The sequence below is a fragment of the Rhineura floridana genome, chromosome 3 (genome assembly GCF_030035675.1).
Source record: "Rhineura floridana isolate rRhiFlo1 chromosome 3, rRhiFlo1.hap2, whole genome shotgun sequence".
Taxonomy (NCBI): Eukaryota; Metazoa; Chordata; class Lepidosauria; order Squamata; family Rhineuridae; genus Rhineura; species Rhineura floridana.
This window is the reverse complement of record NC_084482.1, coordinates 2,951,924-2,965,803: the sequence shown is the minus strand read 5'-3', so window position 1 is coordinate 2,965,803 and position 13,880 is coordinate 2,951,924. Positions and strand designations below refer to the sequence as shown.

The 13,880-nt window shown below is 43.7% G+C and overlaps 2 protein-coding genes across 7 annotated transcripts in view; one reads left to right on the top strand and one right to left on the bottom strand.

Moving 5' to 3' along the window:
- Positions 1-13,880, bottom strand: part of CC2D1A (coiled-coil and C2 domain containing 1A) — an 80,723-nt gene that overhangs the window by 4,707 nt on the left and 62,136 nt on the right. For all 6 annotated transcript variants that reach the window (XM_061613821.1, XM_061613820.1, XM_061613823.1 and 3 more), the window contains exons 22-26: positions 9,749-9,848; positions 8,594-8,684; positions 7,527-7,658; positions 6,506-6,561; positions 1,483-1,549 (exon numbers count right to left, since the gene is read on the bottom strand). In XM_061613821.1, coding sequence (XP_061469805.1) covers positions 1,483-1,549; positions 6,506-6,561; positions 7,527-7,658; positions 8,594-8,684; positions 9,749-9,848 — 446 coding nt within the window. The remainder of the gene's footprint in view (positions 1-1,482; positions 1,550-6,505; positions 6,562-7,526; positions 7,659-8,593; positions 8,685-9,748; positions 9,849-13,880) is intronic.
- PODNL1 (podocan like 1) overlaps positions 1-13,880 on the top strand; it is a 36,076-nt gene that overhangs the window by 21,588 nt on the left and 608 nt on the right. The gene's annotated exons all lie outside the window — the stretch shown is intronic.

Here is a 13,880-nt window from a genome sequence, read left to right as displayed (position 1 = left end):
TCTAGGCTCCTTCTGGGAGGAAGGGTGGGGTATAAATTTAATCAACAAAGGAAGAAACATATTCCTGGTTACCCAGAGCAGCTGGCCGAAAGTCTTTGAACAATTGCTGTACATTGCCTGGGCAATTTGCTGTACTGTCCTTTAGCCGACTACTGTACCTCTAAGATAAGCAGATTTTAAAATCATACTCATTATGTCCTCCTTAATGAACCACAGCAGCTTTGAGACAGGGCCAAGGTTTCTGGCTGAGTTTCCCAACCCTCCTCTGACTATTAAATCACTTCAGTTTTGTAAGTTAGACATGCTTAATGCCCTTCCTTAATGCCTTCACCCAAATATAAGAGGTTTCAGTCACTTTGTGGGAGCCAAGATTCAATGTTTGTTTGCAGTTTTGCTCCTGACAATCCCACTACCTTAATCTCTCAAGGGGCAATGAACAGAACTGTTCTAAAACAGAGCAGAGTCTCACCCTTGTTAGCCTTGCCTCTCTCATGTGTCTGAATCCCCGGGAGGGCGCCGAAGAGAAGAAGAGCCGCGGCTGGAGCGCTGCCCCCTGAGCTTAGAACAGTAGAGTTGGAAGGGGCCTGCAAGGCCGAGTCCAACCCCCTGCTCAATGCAGGAATCCAAATCAAAGCATTCCCGACAGATGGCTGTCCAGCTGCCTCTTGAATGCCTCCAGTGTCAGCTTCTTCTTGAAGGAACATGCTGAGAAGGAGAACGCTCGCCCACCTTTCCTCCAAGGAGCTCAAGATGATGTGCATGCTTCTCCTCCCCCCACCAGAGCGCCAGCGAGAATGGCGTCTATGGGCAGGACTCGCCCCTGCAGCGGTTGGCCGGCGTGCTGCTGGAGGGGCTCAACACCATCAACGCCTGCAATCCCCTCACCAACTTCAGTGTCCCGGCCGCCACCGCCATTGCAGGTATGCCATGGCTCACCCTCATCCAGCAAGGCAGCAGGTGCACCTTCTCCGAGAAGATCTATGTGGCCGCCAAGCGGGGGGCAGCGGGATGGGGAACAACACCCAGGCCATGACCCGACCGGCTGGTGCTGGGGAAAGCTTACTCATATTTTGCCATCAGAGAAGCTGATCAGAAGTTCAACTGAAGGTGTCGGACTTGCAAGCATAGAAGGAAAGAGAGAGAACCAACTCACAGCTTTGTTGGGGGCAACCTGAGATGTTTCTGCCACTCCAGGCAGCTGCACCACCCTGTATTTTCACTGGAAGTTGTAATGGCTGTTTTTTTTAATGTAAATTGTATTGTTTTATTGATGTATTTCTATATTTGTGTTTTTTTTGTAAGCTGCCTTGAGGGCTATAATAATAATGTAATAATTCCTTTGTTGTCTCTGGCACAGTTTCAAGATGCAAGCACCTTGAGCCAGGGACCTGCCTTTTGTATGTGTTACATGAAAGCACAATGTACATTGAGATGCTGGAATAAATAACCTGAATAAATACCACCCTGATACACATCACTGACCTTTTTCTCCAGCCTCTCCTTGTCAAAAGCTAGGACATTGAAGCTGTGCAGAGTGCAGACAGGCTTGCTGCAGGGAAAGAAAATGCAGCACGGTTAACTTCAGAAGAGGCCAGCAAGAGGCACACAGCGTGGAGACTGAGAACGAGGCAACCTACATAACTTCTGGAGGAATCATACTGATTCAGCATGTGCCTTCTCCCCTTCAGGCGTAAACAACACACACAGCCGGTTTCCGCCAAGGCAGGGGACAAGACCCCAGGGTGCAGTGAAGCGAAGGCAAGAATCAGAGACATCAGCTGCAACAAAATGTCCTTGCTTGGGGAGCAGAGCTTGATGGTGGCACACAGGCTGAACTGATGCTCAGCGTCCCGCAGGTTCCAAGTTCAGAACCTGCTGTGGAGTTGTCAGCAGCTTTGAGAGAAGGAGCAGCCAAGCACACATGCTGGGACATTGCAAGAAGGCAGAATGCCATAGCACAGGTTTTAAAGGACCACAAGGACGATATTAATCGTGGGAGGATTGGGGATTGGCCAGCCAGAGGAGCAAGGCGAGCTCTGAAGCTTCATGCTAACCTCTGCTGCTCATGTAGATCTCAACCTGCAACAGACAAATCTGCTGCTAATATGTACCTTAGTCCAGCCTAGTCACCAGCTTTAGGGCAGATTTTAGGAAAGAGAGGCTCTTTGCAGGAAAGCAATGCTTCAAAACAAGAGAACTTGGACTGCTTGACTAGAAGGTGCTTCCATTTTATAACTTGTCCTCAGCACCCCACTTTCCTTTCAAAATGCCTCCTGTCATGCTCACACTGGCCTTTCTAACTAGCAATCAAAAATAAGAGACTGGCTGTGGTGCTATGTAATGAGTTATTGTAGTGCTCTACATGTTTTGGAGAATATCTATCCTTCCTCAGGAGCTAAAAACACTTTCCTTCTTTCCTTCTCAGCCAGTCCCAACTTCTCTCCCATCTCAGGTCCTAACCCTGGGAACAAAGAACACTGCCCTAGTTAATCCTGGTACAATACCCTTGTGTTACTCTTCTGTTCCTTATAGGCTGTTCTCAACCCTACAAGAAATGCCAGATTGAATCAGACCATGGATCTGTCCAGCTGAATTTCCTGCTTATATGAGTGGTGCCATCCAGATTGCAGAGAGGTTCACAAGCAAGGCTTGATCTAGCCAACCCAATCTTAATCTGCGACATCTGTGATGACTTCCGGGAAGGGTGACTTAGCCTGTGCCTGCTTTTGAGACGGGCTCCTGCCTCAAAAGAAGCTTATTCAGATATATCAGTCAGTTTTTTCTTTTTTTTTTGACTGATTAAACTTCTCCCGGGTAGGGAGAAACGAAGAGATTAACCTCAAAGCCTATTTTTGTTGGGACGACCAGATCTCATTAATTTATGGGACGAGGTCCAGCCGACGAAGGTGGGACGGATTTTTAACAGCAAGCTCTATCTGATAAAGCGAACGTTCATCTTATCTTCTAAGAGAGAACGCACTAACAGGCAAGCACCCTTCTTTCTATATTTTTCTTTTACTTGACTTAAATTGTTGCTGTTTAAAAGAGATTTGCCAGATTGATCAGTTTTTGACATCTCACTGGGGAGCCATAACTTCTCTCTGCTACGCACTAATTAATAGCTTATCTCTGTTTTTGTTGCAAAAAGCTGTCCTGGATTTGCATTCTAAAGATATACACAGAAGAGGGATTTCTATTCCAGATTTTTATTTTGAAAAATATTATACTGTTTTGAGACTACTCTCTTTTTGGTCTATTTTATTTTGACGAATCTGTTTCTTGACGATTGCCATTAATTGTTTCGATCCTGGGAACTGCATTTTGTTTACTTAACTATTGGAGAGATAAGGCTGTCTGCTCTGTGTATACTGTGATGTCACCAAGTTTGGAGTATTAACCCAATTGTTGCTGAAATAAGAAGTGGTTTTCCTATATTTTTCTTTTAAAATGGCAATTAAGAAAGTGGCTGAAAATCTGGAAATAACTATGTTTCAGAAAATAATGGATGAGATTGAGATAATGAAAATTGAATTGAGTAAAATGAAGCAGGAGATTAAAGATATAAGGGTCCCTGTGAGAGAGATGACCCTGGAAGGGGTCCCTGTGAGAGAGGAGACCCCGGAGATTGGAACAGGGGTCCCTGTGAGAGAGGCGACCCTGGAGACTGGAATAGGGGTCCCTGTGAGAGAGGAGATCCCGGAGATTGGAACCAACGTGGAACAGGAACAAGATTTGGAGTCTATGGACTTTAGAAATAAAATCTATTGTTTGGAACTCAATGTTATCTCTGAAGAAATGAATGAAGATTCTAGAGATAAAGTTATCAATGGCATGGATAATCTTCTGGACTGGAATGATGTGATGGAGCCCAATATAGAGAAAATCTATGGAATTATCTGCAGCCATGTGACAATGGAAAAACTTTTAAGAGATGACCCAGTGTATTTTGAAAAAAAGAACAGAGATATGATTTTACAGCAGTATTTCAGCAACCTATTCAGAATGGATGGCAAGAAAATATTTGGGATAGAGGTAATCCCCATCAGACTCTTACTATATGACTATGGCTTTGACAGCAAGATTATTATGGAATACTGATAATGGAAGATAGGATATTGAAATTACTGGACTTAACAAGACTACTGAAGATGGAAGATGGAAAATGGAACTAATAGAGATAATAGAACAATGGCTACTGAAATTATTGAACCTAACAGATTCTGATGTGATGGATTAATTGAAATGTTTATTTTGACTATGGTTATGACAATAAGATTATCATAATTAGTAATGAGATGGATTAATCGATATGCTTATCTGGAAAAAAAAATTGATAGATATATTTCTTAAAGAATTGAAACCTCTCTTTGACTTTTTGTGGAAAGAATAAAGTAATGTTTATGAGATTTGATGATTAAGTAAGATAACTACTGGAGGAAAGTGATTTTATAATATGACTTAAGAGACAGGATTGTTATATATTATAGACTTATAACTGATTTGATCTTTGACAAATGGGAAGTCAATATTTTACTCTTTATTTTTTATTTTTGTTTTTTTTTTCTTTTTTTCTTTTTGTTTAACTATTTTTGATTTTGTTTTTTGTCTTTGAATGTTTTATGATTTTGTCTTGTATGTTTTATGAAAATCTGAATAAAAATTATTGAAAAAAAAAAAAAAAATCTGCGACATCTGTCAATCCAAGGCATTTCCCTCTCTACCCCTTCAGTTAGAAAAGAGGCTGTGCTTCTGACTCTCATTGTGTACAGCTGTGATCTATTCTCCTCCACAGCCGCTCACTGGGAGGAGGTACCATGAGAAACACGAGGAAGCTGTCTCAGTCCATTGATTCAGAGTATCATTCAGGGTATCCAGAGTGGGAGACAAACCAATATGTACTATGGAGCACAATCCACCACAATGTTGTCCTGCACAAGCCCCACAGAATGGGAGCTGCAAGAGACACAGTGCTCTCCCAGGTTACTAAGCGAGAAGGAAGGTGCCCTTTGGATCTCCTGCCTCAGACACCAAAACGCCTTGGGCGGGCTCTGGGTTAATTATGGACCATTTGCCTGTTCTTTGGAGGCCTTCTGCTTTGCTTTCCTGCCATTCACCACTAAAGCTATGTGCCCATAAAGTCACCTAGAGCTCCTTGTCCACTCTAGTTGTCCTACATTTTTTTCTTGTCCAGAACTGACGGAAACATTCCATGCAAGGGAGTATCGAAGGCCTGAGAGAAGGAAGGTCCAGTCAGAGCTGGCTTGATGGATGTTCTGGAAGGAAATCAGAAGAGACTATCAACAGCCACTGCAGGGCAAAAGGTGCTGGGCTGGACATCATCCAACTTTCCATCTTGCTTCCTTACACCATCACCCAGAATTCAGATACCTAAAACACTACGCAAGGCAGTGAGACCCATGTGGTTTGGTGGGCAAAGCACTGGCTAAATCGAAGATACTTGCTTGTGGGCTTCCCAAAGGCATTGGGTTGACCACTGTGGAAAAAAGGGTGCTAGACTTGATGGGTCTTTGGTCTGATCCCGCAGGGCTCTTCTCATGTCCTGTCTCAGCCACTGACATTGTGTGGCCTTGAACAAACCTCTTGTTTTATTGTCTCAGTTCCCTATGTTGTGGAGAAAGCTTATCTTGGCCGTACAGAAGGTAGCTGAGGCTCAGAGATCTGGAGATGCTAGTCTTCCTCTGCCCTGAGTGCCAACCTCAGAACATGTAATCCTTTGCATTACACACTACGCCCTCAGGCACCAAGGTTCTTATGCAACGAGGCATTCTCAGTGGCAACAGAAGTACCATTCCAAAATCTTCACAAAAAGCTACACTGCCACTTTTGGCAGCAGCTCCCAACTTTATATTCATTTTATATCTTTGCACAAGCTCAGTGTCTCAGATGATGAGAATGATGCAGCATGTCTGTAATCGTCATTGAAGACTATCTTCTCAGCAGGACTGCTATTTTACTGAGGCCTTCCTATCAGAAAGCCAGGCCGATATCATGCAATGCAACATAAACAGGAGATCAGAGAGTAGGAGATGGACAGAACTGATCCATGAGTAGAATTCACCAGGAAGGTCTTCTGCACAAGCTCCACAATAATGAATCACCGTGCTCTTCTTGGACAGTTCTCATTCATTTATTAATTTAGGCACTTAAACCCTACATTTCTTTGATAAATTGCATTCAGGGCAGCTCACAAATTAAGTCCATGCCAACAGGGCTTACACAGGAGAACCTCCTGTTCAGTTGTGATCCCCAAGTCATATTGTCCTGTCTGTTCCCATTCTGTTGCCTTAATAGCACCCTGAAGCAGCCACGTGAGCCCTACTTTTTTCAGCAGATGCCCTAGGCCTTGCCTTTGCCTTCTTCATGCAGAGGGAAGTCAAAAAGAGTGAAGAGAAGAGTGGCAAGAACAGGATTTAGGGTTTTCCCACAAATTATAAATGGAGCTCAACCCCAGAAGACCCCAGCAAAGCCACAAAAACATACATACCTACTGCCCGCATCCTTCACAGGAGCTAATGCTGGCTTGGGTTTGGGAAGTGCAACCTGTGTGAAGAAAGCAGAGGCTGTTTTGCCCCTGTATGTTTGGCATAACTATGTTTGCTTCCACAGACAGAGATCTTATGATGTAAGGCAGGCCAAGGTCATCAGCCCTATATCCAGAGGAACCAAGCAGGTAGTAGAACATTATGGGCATGCTAAACAATTCTCTGTAGAGGCAGAGAAGTCACAGCATATAGCATTGCTCTCTAAATTTAGTTTCCTAAGAATCTCAGCTTTCATTCTGGTGTGGGAGCAAGTCTCTAGCTCTTGCGAGTTATGAAGATAGCCTTGAGACTGTGTGAGCAATGCTTGTTGAAATCTCAGTGGTCATAGGATGAGGTTTCATTGGTCTGTGAAATTCCTTGCCCCATTGCACTAGCAACATCAGATTAAACCATACAAAATAATGTATTTTGCAACTGTATACTACGTAAGACAAAACATGCACATTTGATAGATTTGTGCAGGCTGCAGTGTCCAGGTTATTTTAAGCTTAAAAATGATTAAAATTCTGCAGCATAGTTTGCACAGGGCTGGATGTTAATTTGCCTCTTCACATCACATGATGCTGCCCCTGTGGACAGGAAATCAGCCTCCTAATAGCAGCCATTATTGGAGTCATTTCAAGCCAGGAGGGACATTTGCACTTAGAGACACTTTCAGTCCACATCCATTTCTGAAGAAACCAGCATAGGTTTGGTCTCTTGCAATCCAACTGATACTCATTTCTCAAAAAGACAGTGGAACCACAGAAATTAGGTGACTGAAGGGACACCATTGGCTGGATACCCTCTAGGATGAGCACTAATCACAGATTTCATATGGTTAAGTATTCTTGCCAGCCGCTGCTAAACAAGGGATAGAACTCTATGCAAAGCCATTCTCAGAAAAGCTTGCAGGGTGTCCCAAAAATCAGATTTGCTCTTAGTGAAAAGACTCTGGAACACACAGAACCACTTGGGTCTTACTGGCGGCATAGTTAGGGGATCGATGACCAGCCACTTCTCTGTTGTTGTCTCCAGTTGCTGGGAAGTCAGTGGCTCTCTGAGACGGACTATTACTTCTAACTTGCCTCCTGTGGGTCGTCGACCATCCAAGAGCTAGGCAGAGAAAAGAAACACGAGAGAAAGGAAATGATAAATAAGGCAGAGACCCAATCAGTGTGAAACCACACAGCTCTAAACTGAATCTCATCCCATCCCCACCTGACACTGTATGTGTCCCCCTATCAGTTCACATTAGACAACCTGCAATGCAGAACAGTTAAGCCTGTTCTTCCAACCCTAGAGTAGCTGAGAGATAAACTGGCATATCTGTCATTTCCATTACCCTATAAGGTAGTAAATCAAAGCCTGGAGAATCTGCTTTCTCAGGTTACATGGGAAGGCTGACTGAGCTGGCGCTAGTTTAGTCCCTAATTCAGATCTGTTATTTATTTACAATCATGTACAGGCTACTTTCCCAACATATTGCCCAAAGCTGCATATAGAGTTAAATTGCAAGAAGATTTAGAATCACAAAGTGATGTTAAGCAAGGTAAAGTCCAACAAATTTATTAATAAATTTGCTAGTTTTTAAGATGCCACAAGTCTCTTGTTTTTGCTGCAATGTCTCTGGAATTCTAAATCATACAGACAAAAACCAAAATAAAGCTAAAACAACAGCAGCAAGGTTGATCATCAGTTCTGTTTAAAAAGCCTTGACCTGCCAGGAGGAGGCAGACAAGGAAAGGGACTGGCAAGCTAAACTGGAGAAAAAGTTGTATAGCATAAAGTGCCACAACTACAAAAGGCCCTGCCTTTGCCCAGGCAGATTTAACTTCAGGACAGAAGGTGGCAAAATACAGCCACTCCTGATGTCCTGATGCAGTGGGGATGCTCTCCCTGAGATATGCTGAGCTCAAGGTCTTGAAAATACGTTTTCTTCCTGTGAGCATCACTGAGTTCAAAGCAAAAGCTGCTTGCCTGATTTCACTCCCATTTCTTCTAGAGGGCTCATATAATGCATGAAAGTAAGGAAAAGGATTCAGGCTTACCTCCAAAATCTCTCGAAGTTCGCAAGCTGTCTCCAATGTCTCCAGCTTCAGTTGTGCTGTTCCAACTACACGGTCAGTTTTAAACAGCCCTCTGGAGAGAAATGGCACTATGAAACCACAGACCTCATTCAGAATCCAAGATTCACTCTGGTCCTACTTGTTTCCTTTCAATAAAATTACCACTTAGCCTTTTTAAAATAACCCAGTCAGGTGGACCATTGCAGGGTTAAAGCAAAGTCACCCCAGCATCCCTGTAGTAAAACTATTCATTGTTTGATTACGTATTCCTAGCTTAGTGATGGCTTTGGGCATAGACGCATCTGGACTATATGTTGCCTGCATGTTCTCCTATGTGGGCCAATGTTCCAACATGAGTTCTTCCCCTCCCATAATAAGCATTCCTCAGTCTCACATCCTGTGTCCATCACTAATGTTTCTTCCCTTCTCCCGATGACAGAAAATAGACACAGAAGCTGTACCTCATGTGGAATAGAATCCACCTCGTTTCAATTGTTTTAACACTCTTTTGATAGCACTCTGAAGCCTGTTTCAGTGAGTACCCTTCCTTGACCGCTAAATATCCTTCCATTCTCCATTTTTGTGCATCTGCAAATAGCCCTGGAAGAATGTGCAATCTCAGCACATTCACAGATACTAAGAGCCAAACTACACATTACAATAAACATACTAAAATACACAATGAGGATCTGCCAGTTTTCTCTCTTAAGAAAAAGTCAATAAAGGGGAGAGGCATGAATGAAGACCATGTTAGGGTCGCAGCACCTTCAGGGGTCAAACAGCAGCTTTCGAGGAAAGTGTGCCTGCACAATCCTCTGTCAAGCCAATTCCAAAAGGGGAAATGGTGGTTATTGCAACCACGTACTAGTCTTCTGCAAGGGTAGGGATTGCTTGAGACACTCTCCTTACCCCACATAGCACTTTAAAAATAGATATTGCAGATTTAGTTAACAGCTCAGCAATTTCACATTGGAGTTGAAAATGCTCAGACTAATGCCATCAGGTCACACAGACATCCCTTTGAACTGCCTGCCTCCAATCAATATTCATGTCTTGACCATAGGAGGCAAGAGACTACTAAGAGAGGAGGTTCCCACCAGCTTTGGCCAACAACATTCAAACTTGCATCCTACTCACCCTTTGTGGACGACTTCGAACTTGATGCCTTTTGTCTGAATGGCTCTCTTCAGCCCACGGTGCCCCCGATTAATGAATAGCTTGAACTTCTCTTGGAATTCTGGCAGAGGGAGATAGCAAACCAGGAGTTAGCTGGGGTGAGATGTGAGCCAAGAGCAATCATCACTGAGACGAACAGCCTTGCACTGCTGAAGGGATCACTGCAGTCTGCTTCAAGGCCTCTTCCTCCAAACGCTTGGGAGGGCTCAAATCCACTCCTAAGCATTTTACGCTAGATTATCTTCCTGAAACATCATGGTGGTGCTGTGTTGATAGTACAGTGGGATAGCTGTTGGTTAACCCCATCTCAACACTTATACACCGGTAAAAGCAAACCTTGGGAGGATCAGGCTGTACAGGCCATAGTGATCCATCAGCACAAGAATACCCGATATGACCCTGTTTTGGTACATTCCACTTGTTCCCTGGCTCACCAGCAGCACTGACTTTGAGAAGGCTAACCGCTGTGCACTTCTGACACCACCACTCCTCATACCCCAAAATGACAGCAGATTCTGCAGGAGCCAAGCAGGCAAAGCCTGGCAGCTGTACTTACGCTTTTCCAGATTCCCCCAAACCCAATCGTAGTGATAGGGCCAGAAGTATACTCCCCAAATCACTCAGCGACTGGCACCAAGTTCAGCAGCATCACCCTCTGCCTTCAAACCTGATCACAGCCTTCCCAAGTTAACCTGCCCTATCCACAGAAGCAGCTTCTTCATAAGGACAGATAATATTCTCCACCTGAATACAGGACCCAATAATTATTGAAGCCATGGAGCAAAAGCCCAATAGTTTTCAAGAGCCACCTCTGATGTTGCAGCTTGCTATTACCAAGTCTTGCAGTCTCTCTAGCTTCAGAGCTCTTCAATTGGTAATTCACTAATAGGCAAAAAACCTTGTGGTTTAAGAACATACCTATAGCCCACAGATATTTCTATCAAACTTTAAAAAGCAGGGAAATTGGGCAGCTATAGTGAATGCACCAGGGGAGCAGGAGACCTGAACTCCTCTCTGAGATATTGGACTGCCCTACAAATTTGTCAAAATGCAAACACCATTTGGGGTGGTCTTTCACAGTCCAATCCACTTGCTGCATAGCTTGGAAGAATTTGGTAACATGTGCCTCTGAGCATATGGTGAGTGGTGGCAACATCTGCCATCTCCAAAGATGGAGAATTATAGTTTTGTATGTTTCTTGGTGTTCTTACTTTGCTTCTTTCCTCTGTTACTAATGTTTCTACACAGAATCTAAACTAGAAAAAATTATTTCTCTCATTATTCATCCTAGAAATCTGTGTCAAATTTATTTTTATTAATTTCAAAGCCTTTTTATTGGTCAATGTCATATGATGGTGAAGACAGCCTTTTGTGTTTCAAATTGGAGGTTATGTCCTATTTCTATTTTGGGTGCATTAACAGTTGAATCTGAAACTGCAGCTTGATGTAAAATCAGACTGATTACAATATGTTGCTACTTCAGCAATGACTCTAGCTGTTGGAAAGAAGAGGATGCATGTTTTCAGCCTATGTTTAAACCACTTCATTTAAGGCAAGGTGGGCAAGGTCAATTAAAAACATAGAGCACACCTAGAATTTTGCTAGAATATATTTCACCTCCCACTGTTTTATCTTGTGCAAATTGAGACACTTCTGAGGTCCACTGGAGACTATTTTGTAGAAGTCAGTGCCATTATTCCACAATTATGTTTGGAGTTTTTTTAGTATAAATTTTGCAAAGTGTTGCTGTACTTCACATATTCATAGAAACAAAAGCAAAAGAAAATGATTTCCTATAGAAAACTTCACTAAAATTGCAAAGTAAATCAGACATATTCAAAGTGACCATCTGAACTATATCAACTGTCTTAATAATGTTGCTTCCTCCCTGCTAAAACAAGATCAGCACAGCACATTTCTTCTTTCTATTATTTGGGCTGATTGCCGGTGTTGCCACCATTCACCATATGCTCAGAGGCACATGTTATCAAATTCTTCCAAGCTACACAGGAAGTGGATTGGACTGTGAAAGACCAACCCAAATGGTGTTTGCATTTTGACCAATTTGTAAAGCAGTCCAATATCTCAGAGAGGAGGTCAGGTCTTCTGCTCCCCTGGTGCATCACTATTGCTACCCAATTTCCCTGCTTTTTAAAGTTTGATAGAAATATCTGTGGGTGATAGGTACATTCTTAAACCACAAGTTTTTTTTGCCTATTAGTAAATTTCCCTGCTTTTTAATCCGGGAGGTAAGAAATGGGATCCTGTTCAAGCTTGCTGAGAATGGATTGATCATTTGCATGCTTATTGAGTTCAGTGGGATTTACTTCCCCGCAATCATGCTTATGATAGGTGAAACTGACCACAGGGGATGGGGAGGGGAGGGGAGGAAAGGCAGAGGGGAGGACTGAGAAGGGAGCAGGAAGGAGGGGTAGTGGAGGAGAATGACAGGTTTGATTTGCATGTTTATTGAGTTCAGTGCGATTTACTCCTGTGCAATTATGCTTAGGATAGGTAAAACTGACTGGGGGGAGGGAGGGGGGCTGGAGTGGGCAGGGGAGGAGGAAGAAGGAAGAGGGGGGAGGAGGAAGGGAGAGAAGGGAAGGAGGGGAAAGCAGGTCTGATCATTTGCATGCTTATTGAGTTCAATGGGATTTACTCCTTTGCAATCATGGTTAGGATTGGAAAAACTGGCCATAGGGGAGGAGGAGGTGGAAGGAGCATATTGGAGGGGGGCAAAGGAAGAGGGAAGGGAGGGCAGGTTTGATCATTCGCATGCTTATGGAGTTCAGTTGGTATTTACTTCCGTGCAATCATGCTTAAGTTAGGTAACCATGGGGAGGGGGAGGGACAAGGGGGAGGGACAAGAGGGAGGGGAAGGGGAGGGAGAAGGGAAGGTGGGTTTGATCTAGGGTTGCCAGACTCAGGGCCTGAGAATGATTCTGTATCTTTAAGAGAAGAGAAAATTCAGCCAGGTACAGGTTTTCTTGCAACACTGTAATGGGAAAAACCACAAGGTGAAATTCTCCCTTCCCCCTACACAACTTTTAAAGATACAGAAGACCTCTTGGAGGCTGGGTCTGGCAACCCTAGTTTGATCATTTGCATACTTTTTGAATTCAATGGGATTTATTTCTGTGCAATCATGTTTGAAAATGGAAATGGACTGCCTTCAAGTCAGCCGAACTTATGGAGACCCTTTGAATAGGGTTTTCATGGTAAATGGTATTCAGAGGTGGTTTTACCATTGCCTTCCTCTGAGGCTGAGAGGCAGTCCAAAGTCACCCAGTCAGCTTCATGGCTGTGTGGGGGATTCGAACCCTGGTCTCCCAGGTCATAGTCCAACACTGACCCGGGGGAGGGGAGGAGATTGGGTGGGTGGGTGGGCACTGGGCAGAGGGGAAAACCCTTTCCTTTCCAAAAGGAAAACATTGTGAACAGTATCATTGCTTTTCAGCATTTCCCCCACCTTTTTATTCTACAGCAGGCACATGTAGCCTCCCACGCAAATTTAAACCAAAGCTGTCGCTGGCCACATCCACACCAGGCCTTTATTTCACTTTGGACAGTCATGGCTTTTCTCTCAAAGAATCCTGGGAAGTGTAATTAGTGAAGGGTGCTGAGAGTTGCTAGGAGACGCCCTGTTCCCCTCACTGAGCTTCAGAGCAGCTGACTGTTAACCACTCTGGCCACTGGAGCTCTGTCAGAGGAACAGGAGTGAAGCACCCTTCACAAACCACACTTCCCAGGATTCTCTGAGAGAAGCCATGACTGTTTCACATGAAATCAAAGTCTGGTGTGGGTGTAGCCCCCTGATTAGCCAAGCCCAGCAGCTGTGAGTCTGGCTTTTAGAACACTGACAGTTCGTTCTTACTGAGCATGCCCCGCGTTATCATAGGGTTCCAGCCAAAATTTCTTAAATTAATTAAATATCAGCCAGGCATTTTTTTTTAACTTTTAAACTGCAAAAGATGAAGGTCAGAGTATGGGGCAAGGTCAGTATTAGAATTACAGGTACTCTGTGAACATGGCTGATTTTTAATTAATTTCAACAGATTATGAGAACTCTGAGAAAAAAGTCCAAAAAGGCTCT